The 15597-nt window shown below is 44.5% G+C and overlaps 1 protein-coding gene across 1 annotated transcript; it reads left to right on the top strand.

Moving 5' to 3' along the window:
- Nucleotides 1–483: 483 nt before the first annotated feature.
- LOC131207356 (uncharacterized) lies at nucleotides 484–6690 on the top strand. The gene is made up of 8 exons (XM_058199967.1): nucleotides 484–1015; nucleotides 1694–2016; nucleotides 2093–2477; nucleotides 2542–3241; nucleotides 3732–3862; nucleotides 4613–5365; nucleotides 5425–5840; nucleotides 5915–6690. Exons 1-8 carry the CDS (start codon nucleotides 958–960, stop codon nucleotides 6191–6193), a joined length of 3045 nt encoding a protein of 1014 aa, XP_058055950.1. The 5' UTR covers nucleotides 484–957; the 3' UTR covers nucleotides 6194–6690.
- Nucleotides 6691–15597: the final 8907 nt, after the last annotated feature.

The following is a 15597-nucleotide window of genomic DNA, read 5'->3' as shown; positions in this document are numbered from 1 at the left end:
CAAGCGTAGACCGTAGTCACTTTCAACCCGAGTCCAAACTAAACACATCGCAGGTATCATCAGGTATCATTTCACGGCCATCTGGACACGAGACGGTGTCTTCAGCGGTATTTTCCATGAAATTTATGCAAATTTGCAAATTTATGCAAATATGTTTGTTTTATTACCGTTCCTCCTAACGCCGCCATCGAACGGTTGGTTGCCAAACGTCCGAAGAACATTCGGCTGTAAGTGTCCTTTCTAAACAAACCAAAGTCATGTATGTCCTACAGATTTTCCCAGTTCCAGACATACTGTCCGGGTGGATTCCATAAACCGTTGTCCCCTGTACTCTACCCGCAACCGAATCGGAACTTCCATTATCGCCTTATCACTTCCCACAGCGGTTCTGCGCGAGGTTCGCAGTTTAGTACGATTAGTTTTGAATCAACCATTCGCTGAACTGAATGCCATTGGTTACGATCAGGACCAGTCCGCTCGATGATGGTGCTTGATTGATGGAAAGAAGTTCGTGTTAAAACCAGCAACCGCCGACAGCATAACAGGTTGGGCGGGAGGACGCGGAGACCAAAGTATCGGCAAACCAAGACTTCGGATCTTCCTGTGCCGGCATGTGAATCGTGTCAGTCACAGCCCAGCCACCGAGCGAAGCGGACCACTATCGGACCGCAAACAGCAACACGCCGCTGCCACCGCACAAACACAGATTGCGTTGCGATCGCGTCAGCGGTAGCTTGTTTAGCATCGGGGAAATTCCTGGCGGCAAAACCTGTTCGTGGCGCAGCTCTATCGATCGCGGCGACAACAAGCACCGTATAGGGTTCCGTGGGAGGCACCGGGAAGGTCAACACAAGAGGCAGTGATAAAAAGCCGACCTAGAAAACCGGTGAAACCAACACTGCGGGTGGGTGTCTCCGTGCTACACTGTCGATCCAGACACTAGACTGATCGCACGCCATGAGGCTCGGGTTAGCGACCGGAACCGGAGCCGCCTGCGGCACCGCTCTGTTGGGTGGTAAGTGATAATTATGGTTTCTCAAAAACCTACAACCAATACTTAGATGTGAACCACTGCGAGCAGTCGGAAGATGTTTCCAGCATCCATTTGCGTGAAATGACTAGCCTCGATCAAGGCTAGATGAAGCCGCCTCAGCCTTGCAGCATATCGTGAGATAAAGTTGTTGATCAGACAAGAAACGGTGGCGACTAAAGATTTAGTTCAGTGCTTCGTGTGGTGTGAATTGTTGTTAATTTACCTTGACTTCCTTACCAACCCAAGATTCTTGCCAGTCGTTGGTCGTAAAAACGGTGTATAATGAAGTCTGTTTGGCATGGCTAGTGCATAGCAAAATCCTAGCTAAGCCTTTATAGCTAGCCACCCGAGTGCTCCTCATTGGGAGTTTCAGGGAATTATTGTATCCATCCAACGGAATGTCCAAACGATGAAACAACAACCTTGTCAGGTGCATGATTTACGGTAAAAGTTCCGGAGGAAGAATTACGGGAATCCGCGTCGGGATTTTCAACTTCAGGGAACTATGTAATTAGATGAAGTGTTCAGACTAGTGGAATGCAGTTTACATGAACGTTAAAGTTAAAGATCGTTAAAGAAAAATTACTACTACTGCGCTGCGTGACTTCCTTTTCCAGCGAAAAAAGGTAATGGAATCAATCCTTATTTCTTCATTTTTAGCCGTAACGCTGTGTGCCATGTGGCAAAGTGTTGCAAGTGTCCCCCAGACGAGGAGTCAGGAAGATGCCTACAATCCTACGCGATACTTAACCACCAATGCGTGGAATCATCCAATCATTTTTCCTGACACGCCAGAACATTTGCGAACGATTCAATATCAGCAAGAATCTCTTGCGCCGCGGAGGCACGAGTCGGCTCTGTTGCAGCAACATCTGCCATCAAGATCAACATTGTCACCACGATTACAAGAATCAACGTATCTGGAAGCAAAAAACAATGACAACAACTCCGGTGCACTACAGTTTGCTTGGAATATGCTTAGGGTAACTTAAAAACAACCAACAACTAATTTGACATTTCGCTAATGATTCCGTTCACGCATCATTTCCTTTTACGCAGTCCGTCGTGTTGCCTCAGAGTGGAAACACCGTCCTCTGCCCCATACTTCCTCAGACGCTACTAGCGAATCTCTACGATGTAGCCAGTCCCAGTGCCAGAAACGAGTTACGCTCCACTCTGTACGCTTCCTATGACGAGCTGCAACCGTTGATACGCACCCAGCTGACCGCGGCTGGTCGATCTTTAGAGAATCAGCTCGATTACGCCATGATATACTTTCTGGGGAAGGATATGCTCATCAATCAAGAGTTCCGGGACAAATCCGTGCGCGATGGCGTCGCCTTTCAGAGTCTCGATTTCCGAAATGCAAACACTGCGGCGGCCACCGCCAACCAGTGGGTGATGTCGAAGACCCGAGGGGCCATACGCGAAATTCTTTCACCTGGTACGCTACTCTGCATCATTGCAATGAATTTCCTTTGCCTAATGTTTTGCTGCCCATCCCACAGCCTCGCTTGACCAGGCAACGCGCCTGGTAATGGCCAGTGTTATCTACTTCAAGGGAAAATGGAAGTACCAGTTCACGCAGACGAAATCCGAACCATTTGCTCCCGGTCCGGCCCGATCGGTGCAGCAGGTGCCGATGATGTATCAGTTCAATAAACTGCGGTACGGAGAGATCGACCTGCCAGGACGGAACGGTGGTATCCGTTGGGTCGAGCTACCGTACGAAGGAACCAGCGGCTTGTCCATGGTGCTGATGCTTCCGCAGGAGCGACATCAGTTGGAAAGTGCAGCGAGCCAACTAACTCCTTCGCACTTGATGGACATGATGGAGCACCTGACGGCCCCAAGAGCAACGAGAAAGGTTCACCTACGAGTGCCACGATTTGAGGTGTACAGCTCCATGTCGTTGGTGCCGATACTCAGAAGCATGGGACTTAGGGCAATCTTCGACAGCCCACAAGCACTGCAAGGGATGTCCAACGAGCAGTTGGTGGTACGCGACGTCACTCAGCGTACGTTCGTCTCGGTCGACGAACAAGGCACTACCGCGACATCGGCGGCCTCACTCTCATTCGTAGCCCTCAGTGCCGGACCAGTGCCAGCTAACGTTAACTTTACCGTCGACGAACCGTTCGTCATGATGATCGTCGACAAGATCAATAAGTATCCCATGTTTGTGGCCAAGATTGAAACGCCATCGTCGTCCTAACGTTTCGTGCGGCACTAAGTTTGTGAACAAATTTGTACAGCACCAATCATAAGAACACGCAACATTCTGCTCGTATGCTAAGGTAGTGATATAAAAGAAGAGAAGATGACGAAAAATATGAAAGCAAGCAAACTGTTAGCAAATATTTAAACGTGCATAACGAATTTTTGCAAAGTAAGTATAGTTATTGATCAACGAGACGGGGCGATACGTGCAAAAAAACAGACCGAAGGCGAACTCAAGGTCAAGGAACTAACAAGTAAACAGAACTCAATGAAAACTGGTTTGCTTGCACCTAAAACTCTGACGATCAAAGTTAGTGCCCCTTAAAAAACTTCTAAACACCTGGGCTCATGGGCATCAACAATTATGAACAGTTTAGAAACTGTTACCTTTACAGATCAGCATTTTGCTGCAGATCAACGGCGCTTCTTATGTGATACCATTTAATCGCTGACCTTATGGACGGCCACCGTTCCATAGAACGAAGTTTCGCACCTCGGAAGCTGCTTGGGAGAATCCCCAACGCAAACAAGCGATCGTGCGCGGCGGAGATAACGACGCTCGCGATATTCACACGATCGCAGCCGATCGCGTCTGCGTGCTGACGGTGTGTGCGTGAAGGCTGGTTAGTTTGTGACTTGAGTTCCACCAACCTGCGGAATCCCATCTCAAAACAAACAGCACCAAGCGTAGAAGAGCCGCACAAACCAGTAAAAGTGGTCGTCGCAGGTTCATTTGTCAGTTCTGCGGTTGGCCCAATAGGGAGCAGTTGCCCATTTTGATGTGCCCGAGCCGTCGAAAAGGTCGTGCACAGTCTAGAAAAACCTGTCTTACAAGTTGTGCATCCTTCCCGTGCTGAGAACCGCGCATCTCACAATGAGTCGAATACTGGGACTTTTGGGTAAGTTTCTGTTTGCTGAGCGATCGTTGGTTACGCCGAAGGTAACACTTGTAATTGCAAATCAAGCATCCGTAGCTCGGGGACTTTCGAAACGGATTTTGCTTATCAGTGCCACAGAGTTGACCTCTCTCGCATCATCTGCTCTATCGGTTTCGACCTCAAGTGGCTCACTTCCTATGCGTTGGAGCAGGCCGCTTCCCTGTCTGTGCGATAATAACGGGTGAAGCGGGCCCGGGTAATACCCACCGGAAAGTCCCAAACCGGATCGACTGGTGATGCGACAAAAATTAAGCTCTTCTCGGCACACGGCACAACATCGCCAAAACGAGTTCTTTCTAGACTATTCTTGCTAATCAATCGAAAACCAACACACTCTTTTGGGCCGTTGTGCCGATAATGTGCACGCTCTGCCTTTAATGGATTTGTTGTTAATAATGAAATATGTTTTTGCCATTTTAAGCTCTCGTCACTATCATTTCGAGCCACGAAATTACGTACACAGGAACTGTGCGGTTAACAAAGGAAGAGTTTTGCCTGCACAACGGATTACGACCGAACCGCTGTGATAAACAGTTTGAGAAGCACTTAAAAGACAACCCACACCTAGAAAAATGCCCGGGCACCGAATTAATCTACTCCAACTTCTGTTTCGAGTTTAAGAACGAGTTCACGAACGCCGTGGATTTGACAACGGATGCGAGTAGCTATCCTCCTAGAAGACCGCATGATGTTGACGAGTACATAGAAGTTCCTCCCAGCAGCGGCCGTGTGCCGGTCGAGAAGAAAGTTATGGAATTTTCGCTGCAACTCTTTAAAACCGCTGCGTCCGGTAGCAGCTTGGCTGGAAATTACATTCTTAGCCCGGTCATGGTGCAAATGCTGCTCGCGTACCTCATCGACGGTGCATCGAACACATCACGTGCGGAACTGAAGACCGTGCTGCAGCTGACTATGGATGATCTGAAGGAACTCCAGCAAACGCTGAAGCCCGATGCGGAATCGGCAGTGGTGCCGAAATACAAGCTCGATATCGCTTCGCAAATATTCAAATCGACGCAGATTGAGCTTCTGCCCGCGTTCCAGGAGTCGCTGAAGCGTAACAAAGTGCCACTGCAGGAGATGGACTTTTCCAACAGGCGAGTTGCGGTTAACGAAATCAACCATTGGGTCAACGTGACGACACGACAGAGAATCACTTCAATCGTCGACGAAAGTACGATCGTGTACCATTTTTAAAGAAAGCGCTACTCTTAACGTACTGTCTTCTTTTAGATTCGTTGGATCCGGAAACGCAACTGATGCTTCTGAACGCTATTTACTTCAACGGGTCGTGGCAGTACAGTTTCAATCGAACCTCTAGGGCCTCTTTCCATTTGAATGAAAATACTCGCTTATCTTGCAATATGATGGTGCTTTCGCGTGAGCTACGTTACGGTAATACGCAGCCTGACCATGAGACCCACGGAATGTATTGGATAGAGCTGCCGTACACGGGCGACACGATGTCCATGATCCTGCTACTCCCCAACGAGAGGTTCCAGCTGGATCGGGAGCTGCAAAGGTTTCAGGCGAGCGATTTGGAAAACATTCTTTCGGAAATTCGCAACAACATTAAAGACAAGATCAAGGTCAATCTGCCGATGTTCAAAGCGGACAGTACGGTTTCATTAGTAGAGCCACTAAAAAAGGTCTGTGAAGAAACCATGTTGTGAGTTGATAATTTGTGGCATTAATCACCTTCTTTCTTTCTTTTTTTATTCAGATGGGCCTATCATCAGTGTTCGGCACAAATAAACCTTTCGACAAGCTGTCTAACACAGCCGTGAAAATATCCGACGTGCGACAAAAATCATTTTTAACCGTGAATATGCATGGTACAGTGGCCACCAGTGTTACCACCCTAACCGTTATCCCTCTCAGCATATCCCGGACGATGGAGTTCATTGCCGATCAACCGTTTGCCGCCATTATTGTAGATAAGCAAAAAGGCATACCTTTGTTTATCGCAAGAATTAGCAAGCCAGCCAAGACACAGGAGTGAAAAACGAAATTAGCCAAATCAATGGTAACGATAAACATGACACAAAATCGTGGCTCAAATTGTTTCCATAGATCATCCGTCTGCGCTACTCCGACCGATTAATCGGTTTCTATTGAGAAGACGTCAGTTCGAATCCCGGGCAGTGCATCAACAGGATTGTAAAACTTAAAGTTGGTGCCCATTACGGTTCTCTCCGTTCCAATAATGACAAATAAAAAAACATGACAACATTTATATACGGAGTATGAAGTTTGAACCTGAACAAATTAGAAATTAGATTAAATGTTTAGAAACTAGAGTTTCAATTTGCGCGTAGCAAAACATCCGCTATATTTCCGATACAACAGAGAGCTTCTTTCACCTTCCTTCAAGTGTCAAGTGCCGCGAATGCTTAAACGAAGTAAGCCTATCAACTCATATCACCCATTGATATTGGTTCGGATTCTGATCGTAAACAGATCACGCTGTCACTTGCTGCAGAAATACATCAAACAAAAACAAACATCCAGCGCAGTGTTCAATTAGACAAGTGGTTATAAAATTGTGAATAATAATAATATTCTCCGCAATTACTATAATTTGGAAAAAGTTCTGCTTAAGAGCATATCCATTCAACATTTTTTTCGTGTACTTGTGAGCAATGGTAAGTCCCTAAATATCATGCTTCATTGAAATAAACGTTTTTCCGTATCTTTGGCCTAAAGAAAACGATAAAGACCGATTGACAAACTACCTTCAAACTTTTAGCAACAGTAAAGTAAAGGAAGGCAAACGACGACCATTCAAGAGATAAGCTTTTGTGTATGTAATCCATCAAAATCTCAAGCCGATTAGGCGTATTGACCGTCGTGTTGAACGAAAGGATGAAGGGTTTCCTGAAAGGTCCTCAAAGGAAGGGGGTTTCAGCGTTGCCTGACAATATGCTCCGCCCTTTGCCTGGGCAACATTGTCAGAGTCGACAAATAAGGTGACACTTTAACTATACATTCGACTCTTCCTTCGCTCTCCCCCCCTCTCTCACAGCTTCACTAATCGGGTGTCATTGTCCCAAAAAAAGAACTTTCTTTCAGCCCGAAACCCTGGTAATGGGTCCCGGTGAAACTGATTGAGGAACTCGAACTATCTGAGGGTAATTTGTTTGAACGAGTTAACCAAGACATCGTCCCCGTTCTTCTACGGTACGGTCAAAGAAGTTAAAAAAACCCTGACATTCCTCTGAGTGTCCTGGGATTCTGGAAGCAAAATGGGAAGATGGATATAAAGATTGAACTCCCTTTTCTCTCATCCTTACTGTCAGTCCCCAAAACTGCTGTTTATTTAACAGTGTCGGCGACACCCTAGCTATTATCCCCGATTTTTTGATGAATATTTCCTATTTATTTCAACAATGCCCTTTAGTCAATCGATTCTTATTGAAACTTGTACGTTAGGTGCCGTTTAGGCTATTCCAAAGAGGATAATAAAGAAAAAAAGGGAAAAGTTTGTCAAAAAGAAACACAGTTTCGAACAGTCGTTTTTAAATTTTTTTTTACGTTTTTCTAGTTTCTCGATTTGAATTATAGGCTTGTTTCAAACGCATGGCAAAACATGAAAGAAGGTCCTTTTCTTCGCTAAACTATAAAGTATTCTCCCATAGTTATCTATTAAAGTTTCGCAACCTATGTCGCTTTGATAGCAAAGATCCCGTACTTGGTGGTCCCGAACATTTTTCGATAACTTTAACTCTCCTCTAACGGGAGTGACAAAAACAAGGTAAGCGGATGACGACACTAAACACTTTTCATATAATATTTTTTTAATGCACATTGTGGTTGAGCCACAAAAATTGGGAAAAACTCGCACTCATTCAGTCGTTCATCAATTTATGGGGACAGCAGCGCGAAGGATTTGAACAGTTTGTCTATCCTAAGTAAACATAACGCAGGACTAGAGGATGTAGGCAAACAGAAAGCGGACAAAACAAGCCGGCTCTTTTTTGGGTACAGATAGGTTGCGTTTCACTTGGCGCTATGCTCTCTGCTCGCCCATACTATCAATCTTTCTGTCCGAACTAAAACAACAGAAATAAGAATGGGTGTACCTGAAAGCCACAGCCATGCGTTTGTTTTGTATAAAAACTACGCAGGACATTTTAAACCTTGTTTTCAATACATCTCTAAATTACATATGTCTATTGAATCTCTATTGCGTACGTCTAGTCTACTTTAAGACCCAAAAAGAATTATGAGACCTAACCACACAAAATGTGACGTAGTTTTGTCGTAACACATCCATGATTGTACTTTCGGCAACTAAATAAAAGACAAAATTTCAGCTACCATATTCAGATACCCTTTGCTTTTCACTTTCGTACTCGCATTTCCCTTTCATTTGCCGAGGCGAAAGCTCATCCTTTGTCGTTGTTACCAGCTAGCGCAACCTCAACATACGCCGACTTTTGCTCTCTCTCTCACTCGCCAACAATGGCGATGATAAGGTTGTTGATAGTGAAATCTGTCTCATGGTGAGAAGAAATGGAAAGCTCGCGTCTCGGCGTCGTTTGAGGGCGAGCTTTTCTCTCACTCGTTGCTCACCGGTTTTCCGGCAGTTTTGGCCGTCCGGCCGGCGTCGTCTCGTGACTTCCGACTGTTTGTTGGTCCCCGACGATGACGCGTCGACCGTCTCGCCGACCAATTTCACTTTCATTTCAACGTTCGATTTCAACGTGAACGGAAGCGTGCTCGCGTGCTCTTTCCGTTGGCGACCGGCGTTGACGAACAGCGTGCCGGAAAAACGGTTGCCGAAGAACTCAGTTTTCCCTGCAGTTGCCAGTTGTTTGTTTCGTTTCGTGCTGCCAAGAGGCAGAAAGTTGAACAAACAGCTAATGGCTTTTGTGCGATTTTTCTGCAGTTCGTGTGTGGGGCAATAAAAACACCTATTTAGTGCGTGTCACAACAGTCAATGTGGAGTAAAACACACCATACAATCCACGTTTTATTGCGCCCGGCTGCTAATGGAATGAAGATGCGTGAGAATTGTAAAGTGGAAAAAAGTGGAGCCTGCAAAAGTTGTTTCGTTCATTGTGCCGAAATGGTTTCAGTGTCCACACATTATTGACCCTGTAAAATAAGTGTGAAAATAAAACTTAAAAGGATACGCACCACATTTCTTGTCGCAATTTATGGTACAAAAACGGCCGGACGAAAACATGGATTTACTTCGCAAAGGTAAATACTTTGAAGAAACACGATAAGTACGAAACCGATGATTTGTCAAAAGTTTAAAAAGTGTGGTTAAATTTAATTTAAAATTTGAAGAAAATTTTAAACGTTTCTAACACTGTTACAGTTTCGACCAAAACGTTAGTTGTTGTGCTAAAATATTCCAAATGTGCCACAGATAAACACAAAAATGTCACAGATACTAAATTTACACAACATTAGTTACACCAAAATTTGTTTCCGAAAAGGTTGGAAACGCTCCCTACCCGTCCCTCTAAGATAGAAAAAAGACTGGAAACGCGGTTCTATTAAGCGCATTTTTTCGGTTATTTCCAAGAAGTTCTCAGTAATTTTCACGAAAAATCCTAATCCAGATCCACCCTGAAATTCGAGAGCTTTCGAGGAGAAAGAAAGTATCGAAATCATTCTCAGGCTCACTTGGGCGTGTCAGTGTCTAGCGATAAAGGTGTACCGAAAAGAATTTATCAACGAGAAAAGAAATTCTATACATACCAAAACTTTTTTCGTGTATATTACCCATGTACCCATGTAACTTTCTGTGAGTGAACTGGCCCGGTGATGTTATCGATCAGCCGAAAACCGAAATCTTATCCACGGCTGAATTCCCAGTTTTTCCCCCAACATGAGCCGATTGAATTCAATCGCATTCCACGATCGGATTTACATACTTTTTGTAAGGCCATGGTTTTTTCACAATATTCCGTTTTTTTGTGTAGAATTTTTGCACCCACTAACGTTGGAAGATGAACTTGGATTTATGTGTTTCCATGTAGAAAGTATGAATATTTTCATGGTTCTGCTGGGTGGGAAGCGTCCATCTCGTCAACTTCCCGTTCAAGAGTGATTTCAATCGGGCTTCGTCGTGGAAGGCCCACCCGAAATCTAGCACGTATCGTTCCGCTGAAACGGAATGCTCCCACTGAAGGAGCTACAGTTTCCGACATTCCCGGTACTGAATCTGCCCACCTCAAGAAGCAATTCCTCACGCGCAGTGTCTCGCATTTCAACAAAACAAACAATATGCTCGCACATAAAATTAGTATCTCAAAAGCCACTTGCTCGGAGCACTTCTATCAAACTGCGAACACGCCTGGCGTTATTTTCAAACTTGTAGAACCTAATGCTGTTTACAACGTCACTTTCCGGACATTAACGGCAAAACGGCCGGGACGGTGCTAACAACTTTGCGTGCCGCGCTCGGCGAAACAGTTCTCGCGCGAAACGTAACAAAATGGAAGCAATAAAATAAATCAGTAACTTGTTTGAATGTTTCCTACAAAACCGACAAATTATAGTCGAATGGCATCACCCAACGTGGCGCGGCATCAAATTGTAGGAATAAAGGACACTACTACCGGAGGCTTGGCGAACTTCTGCCGATCTGTCTTCATTTTGTGGGGGTCTTTTGCAAATGATGTCGTAACTGTTAATAATGGTGCTGCTTTGCGGGTTGCTCCCGCCCGATGGTCCTGCGTCGGTGGAAAAACAGTATCTATCACTATCCGTTTTCTTTGAAGATCCACTGCACCAAAGCGATGGAGCCCACTAGACGACGACGACGACTCATAAACACATAGTCTCATGCACGTCTTGAAAGGTGAAGGAAAAGTCGAAAACATTCTGAGAAAATGCGACCGCACAGCTCAACAACTTCAATGTTAGGAAACAAACAAAACTCTTGACCTGATTCTAGGTAATCAACAGTAAGAAAGGGGAATGCGACCACGATCGGTCACACTTGCACGCTGTTGTCACTATCCTGTGCTGGCCATCGATGTATCACTCGAGTGATTTTCAACGATCATAAGTATGGCACTCAAACAGCCATAAACAAGAAACATAATGCCAATCATGTGTTGCGTGTCCCAGGGAGCATACCATCTGTTACGCGGGCATTTGTTCTTAATCGCTACCTTTTGGCTTCAGCAATAAACAGACGCATATGCTTTTTGATTAAAAATGTATTCGTGAAAATTGTTTCCAAACTGTCGTTCCAACATGTTCAGTCGACTCAGTGCAGTGACCTCTGGTAATAAGCCAAAACAAAATGGAACGGAATCCTGTCAAAGTGGTCTCCCTGAACCAGCCACACATTGTTTGGATTTTTTACAATTGTTAAAGGCGACAACGGTTAACAGTAAAATACATTTTATCTCGAATATTTGTCAAAAATATGGCCCGTTTTTTAACCATTAATGGAGCAACTTGTTACAACGCCAATAATGGCTTTCACTGTTTGTACGCTGTGTAGGGCATTCCCTGAAACGAACAAACTTTTGGCAATCTCTTTGATGGGGGCTATCCATCACTAATGGTGTGCAAAGTTCCGCTGACTGGGAACTGTTCGCGCAATTGGTACCTCTACGCATAATTACTGTTTCAAAAAAGTTTTATTTTTTCGATGCTATACGCGTGTGGACTCGAGTGCTCCATTTTAAATACGATCAAGCCGGCTTAGTAGGATTGGAAACGATTAAAATTTTCTACATTCCTCACAGTTCGTCGTCATTTCCCGAAACGCATGAAACTGAGTTTACAAACATTTAATTACATTAAATATGGCAACAAACTTGGCGTTTTGTTAAAGAATTTTAAATTTTTTAATCAATTTAATCCTAGAGCCGCATGTAAGACGGACGACGTTTATGACGTAAGCTAAAAACTAAAATCACAAACATATTGTCCAAAGCCCATCCTTTTCAGCCCCGCGACCCCGATTAACCCGCGTTACTAAAAAAAACACCCAAAAACCTCGGAACACAAGTGTTGCCCGAAAAGTTTTGACACTTCTGGACTAACGACTTTCTCATAGGGTGACAGATGAATTAGCCCTTTTCAGGGGAGGTGCGCCAGGCGTAACACGTATTCACTTAAGCCCCATTTTATTTTGTGCCACTCGTGCCTCCGGCCGAAAAAACTTTACACCCGGAGCGCGTGCGAAAGTACGATGAATGTTTCGTCCCAGTTGAAAGCAAATGATGCATGGCATCGGAAAGGATTGATGACCTAAAGGCGACGTTCACCAGGGAGGCACCCATCAGTTAGGGAGCTTTCGGAAGGTTGATGTTGGGCCATGTTTCATGGTGTTTGCACGAGGGGAGCCTTCGGAGCCAAGGTTTATGAAAGACAAAGAAGCACAAAAAGCACTAACACAAAAAGTAGCCCATCATCAATAAAAGCTCATCATATTACGATCGGATCGGACTTTTTATTCACTCTTCCGGCACAGACCTACGACCTAGTTCATATTTAATCTAACTAAGAAATCGAGAACGCAGAAGGAACTCCATTCCAAGGAAAACCATTAATGAATCTTTTAATAATTTAAAACCTGAAATCAAAGTACTGTTCACACAACAAATCAGTTCGCGGTTCATATTGCCACAAGTACTCTTGTATTGTCTACATGCGACCATAACATAAAATCTGTTTATGGTTTGATTTTGCTCCAATAAACGAATCCACTTGTGAAGTCCTTACATGCTTCTGCATGCTTATTAATGTGTCGTGTGCGCCCACGAGGCCGCTGCGTAGGCAGCATACTCGCTGTCAACGTTTGATAGGAAAGCGGAACCAAGACCTTCACGCGGTAATAGACACGCATAATCAGACGCTTCCGCTGTGAGCTTCGATTTGACATTGAATTTAAAGACACAATTCCGACGAAATGGGAAATTCTTCCACTTCCCCTACTCTGAGCCTGGTGGTTTATCCCTTAGCCCTCGGTACCAGAATCCTCTCATTGCCCTTGACTTTGGCGGTGACTGCGAACCGAACGGAGCGCAACCGTTTGCAAAACTTTTGCTATTAGCGATAAATTCCCCTTTCAGCGAAGCGTTAGCCTGGCCTGGCGGCGATCGGATAAGGACTCGTACCAGAAGGACACCCCTTGAGACGGTGGCAGCGCTCTAACTGCTTCCGCGGGTTACGGCAACAGCGACCGGGAGAAGCCAACATAGTCATATTTGTTGTGTTCCGCCGTCCGAGTGTATCGTTGCGCATCGCTACCCATTCTGTTCGATGTTTATTCTTAATATTTTCACTAAACGCTCCGCGGCAGATGTTTTTTGAGGCCATCCGTTCCGAAGTTAGTAGGTACAGAAGGGCCGTGATCATCGATGATGCTGCCAACCTACGCAACCAGTAAATGCGCTTCTGCGGGACACGGCACGGTTTTCCATCATCATTCCTTGTTCTTATCGTTCTAATTTTGACGCAAAAACGGATGATGGCCGGGATGGCAAAAAAGTCGCCGGCATGCTCCATATGCACGCACACAGCGCCTGAAGACGAAGGTTTTCGGGTTGATAAGGAGGGTTCGTGGAAGAGTTTCTTGCAATAAAAAAACATCTCATCCATCGGATAGCCGGGAAAGCAATTTAGCTTATCGTGAACGGAAGACTCATCGATTAGCCGATCTCTCGTTGGGCTTCGGTTACTTCGGTAACGAATGCTCGGGTCCTCCAAATCCTTCATTAAAAATATCACTAACCGGGGCCGGATGCGAGGGTGTTCGAATGCCTTGAAAAGTTGAGTTGCCTCAGGAAAAGAATGAAAAACATTAACGATGGAAAAATGGGGAAAATCTGTTTCGTTTTCTTTTGAAAACACATCCACCCTGACGAAGTGGTCCGGTCCTGTTTGGGCGTAAAAGTGTCCCCGAAAGTTCAATCATCAAACAAATCATATTTTATTCATTTTGAAGACGAAACTTACCGTATTTTTCCGTGTATAACGCGCACTTTTTTCCCAATTTTTTTAGCTCTAAAATCTGGGTGCGCGTTATACAAGGGTAGTAAACATTTTGTCTCCTCCAAGCATACAAATGTGCCCTTTTAGGTACATATTCTATAGTATTATTGAATAAATTATAAAATGAAACACTTGTTAGGAATATAATTATCCATACAATATCGTTTTTAAGTCATGGCAGGAAGTTAAAACAGAAGTTGTTGTGAAATCATTTAAAAAATGTGGCATCAGCATGGATCTGAAGATGTCGCAATTTATGAGGACTCTTCAGAGAGTGACAATGAGGAGTACATTGAACAGCAATTGGAGAATATCAATTTGTCAGACAGCAGTGAAACTGAGTTTGAAGATTATTCCGAAATATAAAATACTAGTATGTCTTTTGCAATGTATACGCATTTTATCTTTAGTCTACTTTAGAATATTTATAGAGTATTTAGAGTAATACATTATTATCATTTGATAATTGTGTGATATCACATATCTGAAAAATGTAAAGTAAAAAATTTGTTTTCCTATTTTGTTCTCGTAAAATATGGGTGCGCGTTATACACGGAAAAATACGGTACTTACCGAAGCATCGGGGCGTTGTTAGTCTTTGACGAAGCCGGTCAGAAGCCGGCTGGTCAAGGTAAGCCCGGTGGGTCATGTTCTATTTCAAATACAGGATGGCGCTCCACAAGAGCCGAAAAGGAATCGCTTCTGCCGGATCCGTGGGCGTTTGCACTTGAACTTTTCTCACACGAAACGGGCCAAATCTTTATCTTCGCTCCATTAAGCAACAACCCAATCAAGTTTGCGTCTGCACGGCGTGAATTTTACGCAAACGTGTAGGAAGCAACAAAGCCTTACACGCCTTGGGGACCACCTGCACACCTTTGTGAGTGAAAAAGGGGCCAAAATAGGTAACTTGGCAAAAATGTTTCGACTTCCCGGGTGGTGCGAATCGGATGAGAGGATGGATGGAGTGCCACTGGCAGAGCAACATAACGTCTGGTCAACACAAAAAGATGGAGGATTTTTAAAGCGGGGCTGGTGATTTTATCTGCATAATTAAGTGACTTCAATTTTACGCCAAAACTGGGTCAAATGGTTCGAAACACCATAAAAATTAGGCTATGGGTGCTGTCGCACCATTTAGCGAGTCGTGCGTGCGGTAAATAAATCTGCCGCATAATTTATCCGGCCGACTTTTGCCGATAACTTGACCGAATGAAGATGAGCTGCTGGAAACATTAAGGTTTTTTCTCTCTCCCTATCAAACCATACAAGTTAATGTTGCTCTATGAACGAGAACCGATTCGCATCATGGGATCGACACAAAAGGGTCGTAGAAAACATCCTTAATGATCGTTATGTTCAGTGGTACAGCTTTGCCATAATTCAATTACTGGGCAGCACAAAGAGTCTAATTAATCGCATCCTGCTTCG

The sequence above is a fragment of the Anopheles bellator genome, chromosome 2 (genome assembly GCF_943735745.2).
Source record: "Anopheles bellator chromosome 2, idAnoBellAS_SP24_06.2, whole genome shotgun sequence".
NCBI lineage: Eukaryota > Metazoa > Arthropoda > Insecta > Diptera > Culicidae > Anopheles > Anopheles bellator.
This window is presented reverse-complemented; position numbering and strand designations above follow the sequence as displayed.

Excerpts from the sequence above, each read along its gene's own strand:
- LOC131207356 (XM_058199967.1), top strand. The coding sequence starts at position 958 with ATGAGGCTCGGGTTAGCGACCGGAACCGGAGCCGCCTGCGGCACCGCT. Across the intron at positions 5,366-5,424 it reads CACTTCAATCGTCGACGAAA|ATTCGTTGGATCCGGAAACG; the intron begins GTACGATCGTGT and ends GTCTTCTTTTAG. Across the intron at positions 5,841-5,914 it reads TAGTAGAGCCACTAAAAAAG|ATGGGCCTATCATCAGTGTT; the intron begins GTCTGTGAAGAA and ends TTTTTTATTCAG.